Genomic DNA, 18,063 nt, shown 5'->3' on the forward strand with positions numbered 1-18,063 from the left:
AAAAGACTTTAATATTTGAATATTTGACTTTTATTTTTGCTAAATTGAGTCTCTTATACCAACTGAAATTCAACATAAACATTTTGAACTACATAACCACAGCTAATCAACTTCAAGGACCAATATGATTGCATAATCTCCTCTTGTGCCTCTCAACATGCTGTAATATTTTCTTACTCAGACTGGCAACTTGTCATACATTCGCAGCATTCTAGGTCTCCTGACAAGAGAGTGGCTACAACTTCGCGCTCGCAACCCTCTACCATCAGGAATTTTCAATAATGTCCAATTCTCCTATTTACCAACAGAGAAGTTAATAAGTTCATTGCTTGTCTTGTAAACTCGTCTATATAAAATAACAAAATGGCCAAGCCGAAGAAGAAGGTTAAACAGCCGCTCAAGAAGTCACCTGTGAGCGCAGAAAATCCGCCCAACAGTATCTTCAAGAACTCGCCGGTGTATGATATCTTGCATAACTTCGAAAAGGCACCAGATCAATGGGCTGCAAGATATGTCCTAGTGATGTCGGCCATTTTACTTAGAGCTGCCATTGGACTTGGTGGGTATCTGGGTTATAATACTCCACCGATCTATGGAGACTTTGAAGCACAAAGACATTGGATGGAATTGACAATCTCTCTTCCTGTTTCAGAGTGGTACTTCTTTGATCTTCAATACTGGGGATTGGATTATCCACCATTGACTGCTTACCATCTGTATATCATAGGTAAGATCGGTAGTTTTATCAATCCTGAGTGGTTCTTATTGAATGCCTCTCGTGGAATTGAGAATAATGAGGTGAAATTCTTCATGCGCCTCATGAGCATGTTCAGTGAATTGATTCTCTACATTCCTGCTGTCTTAACATTAGCAAACGTCATGGGCAAAAAGTTCAATTTAAACAGAATGGATCAGATCATCATTTCGTTGATTATTATCAACCAAGCTCACCTTGTTTTAATCGACCACGGCCATTTCCAATTCAACTCGGTCATGTTGGGATTCTTTCTCTATTCAATTATTGAATTGATAAAGAAGAACTACGTAATTGCAAGTATTTGGTTTATCAGTTGCATAAATTTCAAGCAGATGGGGTTGTACTATTCTACGTTCATCTTTGTATTCATACTAAGTCAATTGAAGGGGTTTGGCCAGTTGATTTTGATTGGATTCACAGTGATTTTAACTCAATTGACTATTTTAGCTCCTTTTATTAGAGATCCAAAAAACATATTGCAAATTGTTTATAGAGTTTTTCCATTCAATCGTGGATTATTTGAAGACAAGGTCGCAAACTTTTGGTGTACTACCAACGTTGTTGTGAAATATAGAGAGATCATTGAACCACAAAACTTATCCAAATTGGCTCTTATCACTACTGTGGCATCCATCTTGCCTATCAATATCATTTTGTTCTTCAAATTAAGAAAAGCAAAGAATGTAATTCCAGGTTTGATTTATGGATTTGCTGGCAATTCGCTTGCTTTCTACTTATTCTCATATCAAGTTCACGAAAAGAGCATTTTGATTCCTTTGATTCCATCCTCTTTGATGTTGCTCTTTGATCCAAGTCTCATTGACATAGTCCAATGGGTTAATAATGTGGGAACATTCAGTTTGTACCCACTCTTGAAGAAGGATGACTTGATTTTGCAATACGTTGTCAGTAACTTCTTAATCAATTGGTTAATTGGTCCAAAATTACTCTTGCAGAACAGAGGATTGTTGTGGAACTTGATCATCAAGGGAAGTTACTTCCTGATGCTTGTCTTCCATGTTGTTGACTACGCTTTGCCTCCTCCTGCTCGTTATCCTGACTTGTGGGTCATTTTGAACATCGGCATTTCATTTGTAGCATTCACATTATTTTGGGTGTGGTTGATCTACCGCACTTTTACCTTGAAGGTAACGTAATGTATTGTATACTAGCTATGGACAATGTACTGAATAGATAATACAACTTATGCATTTGCTTCTGCATAATTCTTTTTCAGCTCAGTAAACTGGAACCTAAACCTTATGGAACCCTGTTTTTGCAATCATTTCTACAAGTGTGTTTTGCGGGTTGACGCACGCTTTTTCAGATCTGCAAATTTACCAATTCGCTGCAAGAGATGAAATCGGGCCATTCAATACAGCATGGGAGAGGCTACAACAGAGGCGGGTGCGGTACGGTTGCAGAACCAGAGGTGGCGCTATTTTTGAGACACACATTTGACGAACCAAAATAGGTTGTAGGGAGTTGAGTATTCGAGTATAGGCGGAGCTCCAGTTTGACGTCAAAACAAGCATTCAAATCCAAGAACTTTTCTTCCCCAAGACTGTCTCCTATTCCGTGGGTGCTACAGTAATCCTCTAACAATCGGCGACTTTGCAACAATAGCGAATTTAAGGTTTACAGTTTCATGAGTGAACGCGTTTCCTAAGTAATGCCAGAATCCGGAACAGTGTGCCTGCAGTCGGCAAAAGAAGACAAAGCCGCTCCTCAGGCACGGCCTGGTAAGTTTTAACTGGTGACCGAGTATGGAGAGGTCAGAGACAGTTAGAATTGTGTATAGTACGTGGTCAGTTTCCATTATCATGGTCAATATCGGACCCGTTGAGCTGTCCCATAACGTTATCGGGAACATTTACAGGCTTTGAGATGCTGGCTGGGGTTAAGGTTATATGGTAAATGAAATATGGTGTGATACTACGTACTTATAGTGGACATACGTAGGGAAACCAACTTGCTCCAATAGTTGATATCTTTATTTACGGTTTATAGCCAGGGCATTATGCAGATTACTGTTTGTTTTTACAAGATTTCAGTTGCCAAAAGCTTACCATAGAGTGTGAGCTTAGTGGAGCTTGACAGGCATGTCACAAACATCAGCGAGTCAGGGTTTTGCCTGCCTCGAAAATCAATACGTAGTCATAAAATAGAAATAATAATGGGGGTATGACATTAATAACCAGCACCTTGTGTAAACATTGGCGTAGTGGTATTTGTCACAAGAAGTATACATAACATACATAACACCCATAACATCATGTCCTATTTAAAAATAATTGTCATAATTACCAAATCCATAGGATATCTATAACTTATCATAGCATACATCATAAAAAAAGTATAACTTCTCCCTCCATTTCTCCCTCAATTTTCTCCCTTCACATCTCCTAACTTGTCCTCTCCCTGTCCTCACCCTGTCCTCACCATGTCCTCACCCTGTCCTCACCCTGTCCTCTCCCTATTCTCTCCCTAATACATCTGTTCCACCCACACAGGAAAACTACCGTTTCTGACCTCTCTGCCACCCTTTCTTTTTTTTTTTTTTTCCACACGCGCGTCTAATAATATTTCTGCATTGGAGCGACCGTGAAAATCAATGTAGATAATAATCCGACAGTGTGGAAATTGAGATTTTGTCACCACTTTTAATCTCAGCGGTTAAGGTATCAGTGTTCACAGCTAACGGCTCGAAGCATCCATATCCTTCGGTGAAATCATCCACCCATTTCTACACGAGTTGTCCATAGCGCAGCCGACAGAATCACCGTAGTTCCCGCCTTGTATCCAGTCGTCAAGTCCAGTTTTGTTGCACATCTGGCAGACTGATTCAACAACACTACCCAGTAACATTATTCGTCTGCGGACAGAAACTGACATTATCAACAAAACAAACCCAAATTTTCTGTAGAATTACCAAAACAACGCCCTATGAACCATCCAGGCGTTAACAATAACCATTTCTCCACTTCGTCGTCGGTGTACTCGCCCATCGATTCGGAGTATGGGTTCAAGCCAAATGCCCAGTACACACCGATCCAGGAAGAAAGCGACGATGAAGCAGCATCTTTGGAGAGCTACATCGCTGAAAACAATGAGAACATCAGCATAAACAGCCGGGACAGAAAAGATCCCGCTCTTAACCCCGACATGTCGACTCAGACATTCAATAGCTATGTCACTGCTAGAGGTATAGACTCCTCAGAAAGCGGAGAGAGTGACATTGAATACGAAAATATAACAGGTGGTGCCCCCAGTTTTACAAGTATTAACGAATCTTTAATGAGGGACAATGCACTTGCCCAGACTTCAAGAGCGTCTTTTGACAGTAAGATTAGCATTAATGGGAATAGAAGAGATCAAAACAATAACGATCACTATGACAATGATGAGACTCCAAAGTTAAACTATGCTTCCAGGAATGATCCCTTGGATGATAAAACACCTATTTTGGGTGTTTCCAATGGATTCGATAGAGAAAAACTTGCCAGTATTGATAACAGTAACTTCAGTAACCCTACAAACAATACTTTGAGCAACCCGATAAGTAACCCTTTGGCAAGAAATAAGAGCATCAGTGCCAAACCTACTACTGAAGTACCATCAAGAGGAGACAGCTTACATAGAGCAGGCAGTGATCGTAGTGCAGTCTCCCCCCTACTTCCACAACAAGAGCTCAGCTCGAAATTTCAAAGATTGTCTGTTACCTTGCAGCAAAGTACGACTTCAGGAGACTCATACAATTTTATGAATTCATTCCAACAGAATGTACAGAAAATAAATCAAAGAAATTCAACAACTCGAACAAGCAAATACTACAAAAAGATTCACGAACCTCAACCAAAAGACGAAATCATCACAGATGAAGGCGACAGGAGATTACACAATAACGATGCTGCTTCTGTAGTAAGTACCATAAGTAACAGCTCCAGTATTATCAGTCAGAGTAGCGAGATAGGAAATGACAGAACGAGGCTGACTCCACCAGATATAAATCTTGCAGATGGCCAGTCAACTAGGAAGAAGAGTACAACAAGTTCGACCAGTTTCCATTTCGACAATATTAATACCAATAATGGATACCTGAATGAGAGACGAATTGAAGAAGACCCAGAAGTGGTAGATTCGCCTGGAGTTCCTCCACTAAAGATCGTGAAAAAAGCATCGCTGGATAGTGTGGCTCGCGAAATACCTGTTCGTAGAGACTTAGTACACAAGTATGAGGACTTGTCTAGCATCACCAGCACGAAAAACTCAACTAGAGAGAAGAACGACCTTTTTGTATCTAACTCTAGGAGTGGGTTAGATTTACCTCAGCCTAATGGACTCAATATTTCACTCGTCAATTCCGCGACTGAATCCAGGAACTTTTCTGATAGCCACACAGATACGAATACTAGTTCGGAGGGCCTTGGTATATCGGAGTTTGTACTTAAAAAGACAGCAGCTGCATCTAGCCGAGACTCCACAACTTCGCTACCACAATCATCCATTGGAGAAGATGAGGACTTGTCTTCGTTATTCATAAGAGCATTGCACCCATTCGATTCTACTACTTTGCAATCAGAGTCTGACGCATCTATTTGTTTATCCTTTGAGAAGGATGACTTAGCATTTGTTCATACAATTGATGATTCTGGATGGGGTGAAGTGACACTTGTAGACTCATTACAAAGAGGATGGATTCCTATGAATTATTTCACCATCGCAGTTTCCGATGAAGACGATTTACTCGAAGATGAAGAAGAGGAGACACGCATCCCTAATAGCAGATACTTAAAGCCCCTCTTTCATTCCTGTGGAAAGTTCTTAATGAATCCACTAAGTCATAGGAATCGTCGTGGTAAGTATACGTTCTCCATCAGAGTGATCAATAGTATCAGGGACGGTGTCAGATTACTCTTGCAGCAGACCGATTGTTTATCTAGATCAAATGAAATTGTCACGAAGAGGCCAATTGTCAGAAAGTCCCGTAAGTCTTTGCTTGCAGACTGGTACAACTTGATGGTGAAAGCTAATGAGTTTAAGGGAACATCTAATTTCAATAAAATTGAGATCTTGACCTTAATGATTTACCAAGTTACTAGAAAGGCTACAAATTTCTTGCAAATTTGGTCTATTGAAAGCAAGCAAATTATCAAAAGGGAGAATGAGAAGAAGCTCCAAGAAGACTTGAGTAACTATCCTTTATTACCTTCTCCACCTTTGGCAAAGCAGAGAATTACCGAAATTAACGGAATTTTGTACTCTTATTTGGGATTGATCATTGGAAGATTGGATTTAATTGAACACAATTCAGTCGGTTGTGATCTTTTAGAGACTTTGGCTCACCAGATTATCTTGTTGTTGAGAGAATTATTATTTATTTCCAAAACGGGCTCAGATTTTTCATCGGAAAAACCAGCAGACCTTGACAGCTCTTTGGACACACTATTATCTTTGGTTAGTGACTTAGTATCAGGAGTCAAAAATTTAGTTGTTAAAACATTGAATGAATCTGAAGCTGATAGAAAGAGTGCTCTTAGCGTTCCAAATGCTCTTGGAACGGATTACTACTACACTCAAGAGGGTGGTGATTTAATCCAAATTGGAGCTAAAATGGTGAAGTCTATTAGCGTGACCGTTACCTCAATCAGAAAGTTGTTGGATGTGACTGGTGATTTCAGATTGAGTGCAGGAAGATCTTACCCAGACTACACCAAGATGAAGATTGAACCAGAGGACTTCATTAGAAAATGTTCTGCCGGTATTCAAAGACCAGCTGCGTTGACAGCTCTGGAGCGCTCCCGCCCTACCCAACGGAATCCATCTTCTAGATATTCTTTGATCAGATCAGGTAAAACTGGAGAACTAGGATTGACACTCACGGGAGCTAACTTATTACAAGACTCCTTAGGGCAAGATGGCGACTCTCCATTCTCTATTTCGAATGCTGCGTTTGAGCCATACACTAGTACCTCAGATGCCGAAACAAACATCAACGATGAACTATTGGTGGACTCTAATGGAAATTTGCTTGGTGCTTCATTCAAGGGATTGATTCACACATTGACTAACGAGAACTCACCACCCGAATATTTCTTTGTATCAACATTATTCATTTGTTTTAGGAGTTTTGCAAACGGAATTGATTTGATTGAGGAATTGATTACTAGATTTGATATGGGCAATAAGTCTTTAGAAGGACAAACCAAAGCCGACATAAGTGGAGAAGTGAGGCTTAAGAAAAGAAGAAAATTGATTGTCAAAATGTTCCAGTTATGGATGGAATCTTACTGGAACCAAGAATTGGATTACAGCTTGTTGACAACGTTGATAAACTTTTTCAATGAAGGTGTTTCGTTGTATTTACCATTAGATGCAATGAGATTAATTGAAATAGGTGCCAAGCTCTCGACGAGACCATTAATCGAAAATCAAAAGAGTACACACCAGGGCACAAGGAAGCAATTACTTGAAAGAAGCATCACAATTACTAGGTCGAAGAGAAAGACTTTGATCTCTAGTGGTGATACTTCACTCAATACAAGATATTCTATGGTTGATGGATATGAACTTTCCAAAATCAATACAAACTCTTCTACTGCCAGTTCATTGAAGTCAATGACTTTGCCTATGCCACTAGGAATTGGTAACCAGACTTCGTCCTCAAATTCGTTGTTGACTGCTAGACAGCTTAATACAATAGAAAAAGTCATCTTGACTTATAGAGCTATTTTAGGAGATAGTTGGTGCTCTCAAAAATATGTTTCCGACAAAGAATTCATTCCATTAAGTTTAAATGCTATTCTTCCATATTGGTTTAGTGTATTCGACCAAAGTTGGGTATTATCCAACTACAGGCCAAATCTTTTAGATTTCAATGGGTTGGAGCTTGCAAAACAATTAACTAATATCGAATCCCATATTTTCTGTGCAATTAAACCGGACGAACTCCTTAATGAGAATTTCAGCACGAAGAGAGCTCACTTAAAGTTGGCTCCTAATGTGAGACAGTCATTGTTATTTACAAACAGTTTATCAGGCTATGTACTTGAATCCATTTTGCAACCAAAGATTAATCAGAAGTTAAGAGTCAATATGGTGAAGACTTGGCTAAAAGTTGCAATTTCATGTTTGTATTTAAGAAATTTTAATTCGTTAGCCGCTATCATCACGGCATTGCAATCACATCTTGTCACAAGATTGACCAAAGTGTGGGGAGATCTCTCAGACAAATACCGTGAGTTATACGATTATTTGTCAGGTATTATTCGCCCCGAGAAGAACTACAGCATCTACAGATCTAAATTGAGAAACTTCTTGATTTCTAATGATTACAACATTCCAATTGTTCCATACTTCTCTCTATTTTTGCAGGATCTTACTTTTGTGACTGATGGAAATACAAGTTACAGAAAGGCAAACACATTTTTGAATCAGAAATTGATTAACATCGACAAGTATTTGAAAATTACAAGAATCATTGCTGACATAGAGAGTTTGCAAATTCCTTATGTGGATGCTTCAACTCAAAAGGAGATGAAGAGAAACAGTATGTCTTTTATGTCCAACTCCAAGCTCAACGAGGTCGAAGACTACAGCATTGTCCCTGTTCCAGCGTTGCAAGAACTCATTTTGTTAGAGTTATGGAAAGTAAGTCAATTAAACAAGGCTGAAGAAGATAGGGCGTGGAAATTGAGTTGCTTAATTCAACCTAGGGATGCAAATCTGTGATTGATAATTTAAAGAACTTTTATTATTTTATTATGTATTATATTGTTTAATATTATTTATAGAAGAGAACGATAATCATCTATAAAGCCTTTTTGTAAGTTTTAAATGTCAGTCTTAGTCAATTGAAAGCTTCTGTCCTTTAAATGAACATCCATCAATAAAGAAAGTAAGAGGAATATGATTGTGTAAGCTAAAAGGTTGCCATGATTGATAGCTCTTCCACGTGGAATGATAACTTCTTCGGGATCGCTATCCTCGTTGGACTCCCAATAACAGGTACATTCAAGCGATTCAAAGACGTAGCTTAGTTGATTAGACCTAAATTCATCTATTCCCCAATTGGTGATACGAATACCAACGGGATCCGAGCCCTTGACTTCAATAGTCTTATCGGGAATCTGGGTTTTGATTCTGTACGAGAGACCTTCTTCCGTGGCAATTCCACATACTCTGCAGTCAGCTAAACGGTAGAAACCACTTGGTGGGGACATGTCAGGTTTTAGAAATGTCAAATGCACCAGTTGAAGTATTCAGAAGAATGAAGTAACAAAAAATTAATGTTCTCTCTGGTTTCTTCTTGTTATCCCCTTTTATACCTTTTTGCAGCCTAACAAGAAAGCGCACATTCAACTAAGGATTTAAGGTATGCAGCATTTGCGGCCGCTTTTATGAAAAATGAGGATCTAACTTTTATTGCTCAGATTTCCTAATCATGGATATTTATAATCTTACTCACATGAAGTCACCCCATTCAAAAATTATACTTTCTTCCCAGCCTTTACACCATCACAACTACTAACTATGTATGCTGCCTGGATCTGGGGCTGCTGCTTCCTGCATAAACTACAACGCGTATTACTGAACAGAGCCTGTCAGCTCTGTTTACATAATAAACCTCTTTAATATCAATGTAATATCAGTCTTCTGTTAGTATCACTAGTATAAGATAGGTTATATATACAGCGATGGCTACTGAAATAGGAGAGAGCAATTTACGTGCACAGTTGGAAATTATCGCTACTTCATCTAATTTTGCCATACTCCAAGCACAGAAGGAACTCGAAGCGTCGTCTGTGAAGTTACTGAACCCTAAGAGAATCAATGAAGAGCTAGCATATCAAAAGGAGATCTTCTCCAAATTGAAATTTCTCTACCTCGAGCAGGAAACAAGGGATAAATTCTTGAGGAAAATTTCGGAATTGACTACAGATCATATCGATACCAACGATTTAAGGAAAATTGAGGAGGAAACTATCGAGAGCAAACAGAACTTGAAGAAATTGAAAGCTAAGATGTACCAACAAATAGATGATTTGGATATAGTAGTAGACGAAAGCTATGAATTATATGAACAGTACGAGCAGAAAATAGCGATTGCTAATAACTTGCTAGGCGATATTTCCAATTTAGAAGAAGAACTAGAAGATCTTATCAATGATCAGGAATTGTTCGATGATAGTCAAATTGCAAATGATATCCTCCAATCGGGCACAGAGGTCTCGACTATAGACCAGATAGTCCAGTTAAAAAAACAAGAGTTGGGTAGACAGCAAAGCGAGTTGCTGATACTAGTACGTGATTTGGAGCTGAAACGCATGCTAAACGAAAACCAACAAAAATATATCGACAGCTCTACAAGAAAATTAGAGGAATTACAAGTCTTGATGTCGAATAGTAATTCTAGCAAGTCGCTTCCAGATGACAGGTTTCAGAATTATGCAAAATGGTGTCAAGGAATGAGCGATATTATAATAAAGTTTACTGATTTAAAGTCACTTAGATTGGTGTTAACAGCAGAGGATAATTTCAATCTTCGTATTTCCGTTGGATCCAGAACGGTAGATATTGAATATGACCAGAAGTTCAAGCTCCAAAAGGTTACAGGACTAGAAGATAAGGCAACCGTGGAAAAGTTCGTGAATGATGTGAACAGCAAAACATTGGGAGAAGATAACTTCTTAAAAAAGCTCGTATTCTTCATCAATAAGGCTATCCTAGATGTAATTGAATGAGGAACCCAAAGTTAGTGATACGAAGACAGAGGTCGCAATTCGAAGTTGGTTGTAGCAAGACTCTAGATAGAGCTGTTTTTGGGAGAGTTTTTGTCTTAATTGAAGACACTTTTGTAAAAACGGCTGAGAACATATTCCCCACGAATGACGAGCAGAGAAGTGGGCCAACCGAGAGAAGCCATACAGAATTGTTTGATAATAATCCTAGCTCGTCCGATCTGAAGGAATCAAGTCCGCTAACCTGGGTCACAAGTAGTCGTTACTCGTACTTCCCTGAGTCATACTACATGTACTTATGAGAACCCAGTCTAGTACAAGTGCTTTTTCTTGCCCTTTTTAAGGTATACATCCTCGTATTACACCAATGAGCAGCCAACCAAATGAAGTGTTGAGATTGAAAAACCCATTATTCATAGCCAGTTGTACACTTACATAGATATACTATTACTATTTTGCAGTTTCCGAAGCAGATTTCTCTTTCACTAACATATTGCACCCAAACTCAAAGCGTACTGGATATTAGAAACTACATACAAATTCATAATAAATAATAATACATATTAATATAAATCTTTTTCAATTCTCTGCAATAATCCCATTCTACTACAGATACATCCCAGCAGACACATATATTTGTTTAAACCATATATCAAATACAAATACTCTTCCCTACCAGAATACAACAACATCTACAGATCTCCATCCAATGGCGCCTCCACCTCTCTTATGTGTCCTCACCTGTGCTAAAACCCATCCCGCACACGACCTCCCCACATACAGTCCTCCTGAAAATTTGTTAGCAGCATCTTGAAAAAAAATTCAACGTAAATCAACGAAGTACGAAACGACGTTGAAGTATTAAACATCACAGATATTACAACAACAACCGGCAAAATGAGACCTATAAAGTTGATGGGTCATGAGCGTTCATTAACGCAAGTGAAGTACAACAGAGAGGGAGACTTGTTGTTTTCCGTAGCCAAAGATAACGCAGCATCTATCTGGTACTCTTCCAATGGTGAAAGATTGGGTACGTTAGAAGGACATCAAGGTGTAATCTGGTCGATCGATGTCGACCCAGAAACTCACTTGTGTGCCACCGGAGGTGGTGATTTGGCCATCAAGTTGTGGGAAGTTTCCACCGGAAAGTGCGTTTTCACCTGGGACTCGCCTTCTCCAGTTAGAAGAGTCGCCTTCTCCCCAGACGGATCCAAATTGTTGGCCATCGCTGACCAAGTCATGGGCCACATAGGTACAATCTCAGTCTACAACATAAATCACGAACAACCAAGCGACCAGAGCGTCGAGCCTTCATTGGTCATTGAAACCCCAGAAGAAGGTGCAAAGGCCACTGTTGCCGGATGGTCTGCTAACGGAGAATTCATAATTGCTGGCCACGACGATGGTTACGTCACCAAGTTTGACGCCACCAACGGTGAGTTGTTGGATACCCTCCAAGCTCACGGTGTTTACACCGAAGAGAAGATCGTAACCGTTACCGACATACAATTCGCCGAAGATAGATCGTACTTCATCACTTCGTCTAAGGACAAGTGCTCCACTTTGATCGATGTTGATACCTTCGATATCTTGAAGGTCTACAAGGCTGATGCTCCAATGAACACTGCTGCCATTACACCAGTCAAGGACTTTGTTATTTTAGGAGGTGGTCAAGAAGCCAGAAACGTTACTACCACAGCCGAGTCTCAAGGTAAGTTTGAGGCCAGATTCTACCACAAGATCTTCGAAGATGAAATCGGTCGTGTCAAGGGTCATTTCGGTCCTTTGAACACCGTAGCTGTCCACCCAGACGGTACTGGCTACAGTAGTGGAGGAGAAGACGGTTTCATCAGAGTACATCAATTCGACAAGTCGTACTTCGAATTCTACGTTGATGCTGCTGAAAGAACCGACAAGAGCGCCGAAAAGATCTAAGTGGGCCAACAGCAAGATTTGATACTGAACAGAGTAAACATTTGCATTACATTACTATCACATGAATTGCTGAGCACTACTTGAAGAGTGTGAGCACACAATGTGTTTTTTGATGGCGACGTTAGGACGGTACCCATCATGGCTTGTATACTACATAATTCCTTATAAATTCCTCATACAGAAGTGCTAATGACTTGTAGGTGTATAGACAGGGGGAGACGAGATAAATCCGATAAGAGATCAAATAGTGGATCCATAATATGACCATATAGAATTAGTATATGCTAGGACAGCAATGTCAAAATTACCCCACAACAGGAGTACTCTCCAAAAATAGGTTAATGTTGCTGTTAATAATTTATGTCCGAATGATTTAAATATAGTATAAATAGCTTTAAATATAAAACCAAAATATGTCAAAAGAAGTGAAGTATATGTAATTTCAGATTCACTATTTTATTCCATTCTTCATATTCAAGGTGTGAGATTCAGCTGTATCGGGTTATAAATAGCAGAAAAACTTCCAATAGTTTGGTAGCATCTCTGAATAAACAGATGAAACGAAATGAATCAACGAAGAAAAAGATGATTACTGAACTCAGCACAAAGAAATCTACGTAAAGCAATCATCAAAAAGAAATCAACACAAAGAAATCAACATAAGGATATCAACACACGAAGAAACAGGAATCCAACATTTACGACGATACCACAAAAGAATATACCACCCCTATAAATTAGCTGCAAAATTCTACACTACACGAAGTCATGGGCATACTTCCCTCACACATTTCTTCCCTCCTACAGTAACACCATTTCCACCACTACAAGGCTAATTAAGGTTAAATTTGGACTGGGCGCGTTGGGCGTTCTGATGTAAATTAGTGAAGGAGGTCGGCGGCACGGGTTTCGTCCCATTCTCCTTAGCACTACCTGCCTAACGGGGATATTTTCGAGCAGTTTCTGGAACACAGTGCGGCTGCGAAAAGGGTTTTGTCCAAGTAACTTGTACTACGAAAAGGAGGCGACCACCAGCGTATGAAACTGACTCCTTCCAAGTTTTCTTCATTTGGAGATATATATAAGCAAAAGTTCTCTTTCGATAAGTATTTGTTTTACCATATTCTGTAGCGCAATGATAGATTTCAACTCGACTAAAGAAACAATTAGCACCGGCGGGTACGAAGAAAGCATCTTTGGCGATTTGGTCCGGCGTTTGGACGGCCAGCCCGCAAGTCAGCCCAATCACCACGAATTGCAGCGACAACACGAGTTGGAGAGGCAAAGAGAAATACGGCAGAGGGAGCTCCGTAAGCGTCAACAGGATTTGGCGGAATATCAGGCCTTGTGTAAGCCATCCGATATCCAGCATATCGAAACCAATCTGAGCTACCAAATACACGTATTCAAGAAATACGGCGACTTCAGCACCTACCAAATACGGATAGTGAAAAGGCCTGGATGCTACTTCTTGAAAATGCATTCGGAGGTGGACGACTTTGAGAAGTCATTCCAGTTGAACCAGGATACTATCGACATTAATACCATTAGTTGGAAGTGGCAGAAGTCAAAGAATACGTTGATTGTGAATCTTCCCAAGCAAACTAATTATACCAAAGAAGAGAGAAAACGCTTAAAGAAGAAACACCAACAGGAAAAGAATTTAAAGAATAAGCAGAAGAAGCTTGAAAAGAAATTAAAGAAGAAGGCTATGAAAGAACTGGCACAACAAGAAAAAGCAGAAGCAAAGAAGAAAAAGGCAGAACAATTGGATCTCCAACGCCAACAGAGAGAATTACTTAAACAACAGTTCCAACAATTTCAACAAGAACAACTAGCGCAGCTGATTTCGGCAATTTCTCCACTCCCTCGTTCTCCAGAGCCAACTGAATTACCCAGGGGAGGTTCCCCCGTATTTTTGAATCCTATCATACATTCTGACTCCAGCTCAGACGGTGAGTCTGCCTATGAAACTCCAAGCGAAACTGATACAGATGATAGGGATCCTGCCGTCACAGTTCCTAGCGAAATTACTCTTCCAGTGTCCCCTATGCCATCATACAAGCCTACAGTTGAAGACATAGAGGACGACGAGTTCGAGTTATACAAAATAAGCGTGGCCAAGCTACTTTCCTAATAGTTATACAGGGAGAGCCGTCAACTCGAATTATGGACATAACATCGCACTTTCATGAATAGATACATCTCTGAAACCCCACATACGCATAAGAATAATTACTCAAACAGAATTGTACAAAATCATCTTCCTAATCGTCCTCTCGTACCCTCCGCTTTTTCACCACTTACGTCTGAGATCACCCAATCCACCACATACCCTCACATTCTAAGCTATCACACTATCTCTGGTTCACTGTTCACTACCCCCTTTTCTTGTAAAACCCTTTAATGTCCGAGCGGTTCTCTTTTCTTTTACCTCATCTCTGCACACAATACAACGCTCATGTCCGAGGCTGCCAAAAAGCAACTCCTCACCCGATTAGGAATACTGATTACAAGCATGAACTCACGTGACCACTATAGTACAGTAAGATTTCAGTCGCATTGTGACTGAGCAGACCTGGTTTTTGCAGTGAAAAGTTAGTAAGCTTGCTGTATCTTCTTGATCGAAAGGTGGCAATAATCGAGAAAGTTTTGGAGTATAGAGCTGAGAGTTGACTCCAATATAGAAGAAGACAACCTCATTTATAATTAATAATTTGACGAAATGGCGCCTTCTCAAGAAAGCTCAGCAGCTAGCCAGGTACTCGACTCGTCTTCATCAGATCTAGAGATGGACGGCGGAGGGTTTGTAGTGAATGATCCTGCTTATTCTAAAAGAAGAGTGAGAAAGAGATCAGCTTCGGCAAGAAATACATCTTACAAAGAAAGTTCAGATGAAGAGGATAACGAAGAGGATTACATAAACGTGAAAACGCCTGCAAGAAGAACAAGGGCGACGCGTTCAAAGACGGTTAAGAGCAAGAAAGCTAAGTTAGAAGAAGATAATGGAGACGCGGAGTTCGTATTGAAGATAGTCGAGAATGATGACGAAGAGGATTATAATATCGACGAGGAGTTTGCCAGGATTGTCTACCCTCCTGTGGATAAAAATGGGTCCTCGGCAGACTTAGCTATAGATTTGTCCGAAGATGATGAAGATGATCTACCTCTATCAACCAGAGCCGAGGGCTCTTCCTCGAAGAAAGCAAGAAAAACAGCAAGAAAGCCAAGAAAGAAGAAAGAGCCAAAGGTGAAAGTTCCCTATTTCACGCGTATCACTAATCGATTGTACGAGTTCCATCCTCACTTAAAAGACGTGTTTCCTTACTTAGGATCATGCGAGCGAATTGTGACAGAGCGCTCACCACAACCACCAGGTATGAATATAAAATTGTTACCATTCCAGTTGGAGGGATTAAACTGGCTCATGAAACAGGAAGACGGAGAGTTTCAGGGAGGCATTTTAGCAGATGAGATGGGTATGGGTAAGACCATTCAGACGATTGCATTATTCATGATGGATTTGAAGAAGAGACCTAATTTGGTAGTTGGTCCGACAGTTGCTCTCATGCAATGGAAAAATGAAATTGAGAAGCATACAGTAGAAGGTCTGTTGAAAGTTCTTTTGTTTCATGGAGCAAACAGAACAAGCAGTGCAGAGGAGCTAAGTAAATATGACGTGATCTTGACGTCTTATTCGGTCTTAGAATCGGTCTTCAGAAAGCAGAATTATGGTTTCAAGAGAAAGAACGGACTCGTGAAAGAAAAATCGCCTTTGCATGAAGTCGAGTTCTATAGAGTTATTTTGGATGAAGCCCACAATATCAAGGATAGGACATCCGGCACTGCTAAAGCAGCAAACAACTTGAAGACTCAAAAGAAGTGGTGCTTAACTGGTACACCGTTGCAGAACAGAATTGGAGAGATGTATTCATTGATCCGTTTCATGAAGATCGCTCCATTCCATCAATATTTCTGTACTAGATGTGAGTGTAATAGTGAGGAGTGGAAGTTTTCAGATTGGAGACATTGTGACCAATGTGGCCATTCTCCTATGGTTCACACCAATTTTTTTAACCATTTTATGTTGAAGAATATCCAAAAATTCGGTATTGCTGGAGATGGACTAGTCAGTTTCCAAAATATACGGCTTCTCTTGGGAAATATCATGTTGAGAAGAACTAAATTGGAAAGAGCTGATGACTTGGGTTTGCCACCTAGAATTGTGGAAATCAGAAAGGATAAGTTCAATGAGGAAGAGAAAGACTTGTATACTTCATTGTACAGTGATTCTAAAAGAAAGTTCAACGACTACGTTGCTGAGGGTGTTGTTTTGAATAATTACGCTAATATCTTTACATTAATTACAAGGATGAGACAACTTGCCGATCACCCTGATTTGGTTTTAAAGAGAGTTGGAACCAATCAAATTTCAAGTGAAGTTGAAGGTGTTATTATGTGTCAGCTTTGTGACGATGAGGCTGAAGAACCAATAGAATCAAAGTGTCATCACAGATTCTGCAGAATGTGTATTCAGGAATACGTAGAGTCATTTCTGGGAGAAGACAAGAATTTAAGATGCCCTGTCTGTCATATTGGATTGTCCATTGACCTTGAGCAGACTGCAATTGAAGTTGACGAAGTACAATTTTCCAAGGCTTCAATTGTCAACCGTATTAAGATGGGATCACATGGTGGAGAATGGAGATCATCTACCAAAATCGAAGCATTAGTAGAAGAGCTCTACAAGTTAAGATCCGATAAGCACACCATAAAGTCGATCGTTTTTTCACAGTTTACTTCTATGTTGGATTTGATCGAGTGGCGTTTGAAGCGAGCAGGGTTCCAGACGGTCAAGTTGCAAGGCTCCATGTCACCACAGCAGCGTGATAATACCATCAAGTACTTCATGGACAATACAGAGGTGGAAGTATTTTTGGTTTCCTTAAAGGCAGGTGGTGTTGCTCTTAATTTATGCGAGGCCTCGCAGGTCTTCTTGATGGATCCTTGGTGGAATCCAAGTGTGGAATGGCAGTCAATGGACAGAGTACATAGAATTGGTCAGAAGAGACCCATTAGGATTACCAGATTCTGTATCGAAGACAGTATAGAGCTGAAAATTATCGAACTTCAGGAAAAGAAGGCCAATATGATCCATGCTACAATTAACCTGGACGACGCTGCCGTCAGTCGGTTGACTCCCGACGATTTGCAATTTTTGTTTATGAACTAATGATGGACGATTAGGGGCAGAGTATTGAATAGATGTATAGCATTTTTGTATTAACTCATTGTACAATGCATAATGGATAATCTAGGATGCTTTATGTATTTGTAATTGAAACTATGAGGAAAATAAGAGGAGCTAATTTTATGTATTAAATACTGATACTGCAGCAAATTTTGTTCCAAATTCATCATCATTCACCGAATTAGCATGTATTTTGTTCCCATTACATCACAACCCCCTTTAATTGTCATTGGTTGCAACCACTCTTCGGAATTATCTTATCTTCACGTGACTTCACATCACTTTCTTAGTCTGAGAAAAATACAAAATCTAAAGTTAGCTTACATAATCTCATATACTAATTCACTACCATGTCTAATATTACACAACAAGAGCCA

At 39.8% G+C, this 18,063-nt stretch overlaps 7 protein-coding genes across 7 annotated transcripts; 6 read left to right on the forward strand and 1 right to left on the reverse strand. All coding sequences in view use genetic code 12, as the record gives it.

The window, feature by feature from the left end:
* Window positions 1-139: 139 nt before the first annotated feature.
* On the forward strand, window positions 140-2,128 carry ALG6 (dolichyl-P-Glc:Man(9)GlcNAc(2)-PP-dolichol alpha-1,3-glucosyltransferase). The gene has a single exon (XM_064920058.1). It carries the CDS (start codon window positions 364-366, stop codon window positions 1,912-1,914), a length of 1,551 nt encoding a protein of 516 aa, XP_064774174.1. The 5' UTR covers window positions 140-363; the 3' UTR covers window positions 1,915-2,128.
* Window positions 2,129-3,361: 1,233 nt separating this feature from the next.
* Window positions 3,362-8,572, forward strand: BUD5 (Ras family guanine nucleotide exchange factor). The gene has a single exon (XM_064917117.1). The coding sequence runs from the start codon at window positions 3,704-3,706 to the stop codon at window positions 8,486-8,488; it is 4,785 nt and encodes a 1,594-aa protein (XP_064774175.1). The 5' UTR covers window positions 3,362-3,703; the 3' UTR covers window positions 8,489-8,572.
* Window positions 8,573-8,589: 17 nt separating this feature from the next.
* Window positions 8,590-8,979, reverse strand: RJT20DRAFT_134869 (uncharacterized protein; the record flags this gene model as incomplete). Its single annotated transcript, XM_064918359.1, has 1 exon — window positions 8,590-8,979. The coding sequence occupies one exon, from the start codon at window positions 8,977-8,979 to the stop codon at window positions 8,590-8,592; it is 390 nt and encodes a 129-aa protein (XP_064774176.1).
* Window positions 8,980-9,251: 272 nt separating this feature from the next.
* RJT20DRAFT_41677 (uncharacterized protein) lies at window positions 9,252-10,947 on the forward strand. Its single transcript, XM_064920059.1, has one exon. It carries the CDS (start codon window positions 9,454-9,456, stop codon window positions 10,498-10,500), a length of 1,047 nt encoding a protein of 348 aa, XP_064774177.1. The 5' UTR covers window positions 9,252-9,453; the 3' UTR covers window positions 10,501-10,947.
* Window positions 10,948-11,161: 214 nt separating this feature from the next.
* Window positions 11,162-12,854, forward strand: TIF34 (translation initiation factor eIF3 subunit i). Its single transcript, XM_064917118.1, has one exon. The coding sequence runs from the start codon at window positions 11,395-11,397 to the stop codon at window positions 12,433-12,435; it is 1,041 nt and encodes a 346-aa protein (XP_064774178.1). The 5' UTR covers window positions 11,162-11,394; the 3' UTR covers window positions 12,436-12,854.
* A 716-nt stretch (window positions 12,855-13,570) lies between these two features.
* RJT20DRAFT_5503 (uncharacterized protein) lies at window positions 13,571-14,572 on the forward strand (the record flags this gene model as incomplete). The annotated part of the gene is made up of 1 exon (XM_064920637.1): window positions 13,571-14,572. The coding sequence occupies one exon, from the start codon at window positions 13,571-13,573 to the stop codon at window positions 14,570-14,572; it is 1,002 nt and encodes a 333-aa protein (XP_064774179.1).
* A 477-nt stretch (window positions 14,573-15,049) lies between these two features.
* Window positions 15,050-17,788, forward strand: RAD16 (DNA repair protein). Its single transcript, XM_064917119.1, has one exon. The coding sequence runs from the start codon at window positions 15,161-15,163 to the stop codon at window positions 17,666-17,668; it is 2,508 nt and encodes an 835-aa protein (XP_064774180.1). The 5' UTR covers window positions 15,050-15,160; the 3' UTR covers window positions 17,669-17,788.
* Window positions 17,789-18,063: the final 275 nt, after the last annotated feature.

The sequence above is a fragment of the Scheffersomyces xylosifermentans genome, assembly GCF_036884685.1.
Source record: "Scheffersomyces xylosifermentans strain CBS 12540 chromosome Unknown RJT20scaffold_4, whole genome shotgun sequence".
In the NCBI taxonomy this organism is placed as follows: domain Eukaryota; kingdom Fungi; phylum Ascomycota; class Pichiomycetes; order Serinales; family Debaryomycetaceae; genus Scheffersomyces; species Scheffersomyces xylosifermentans.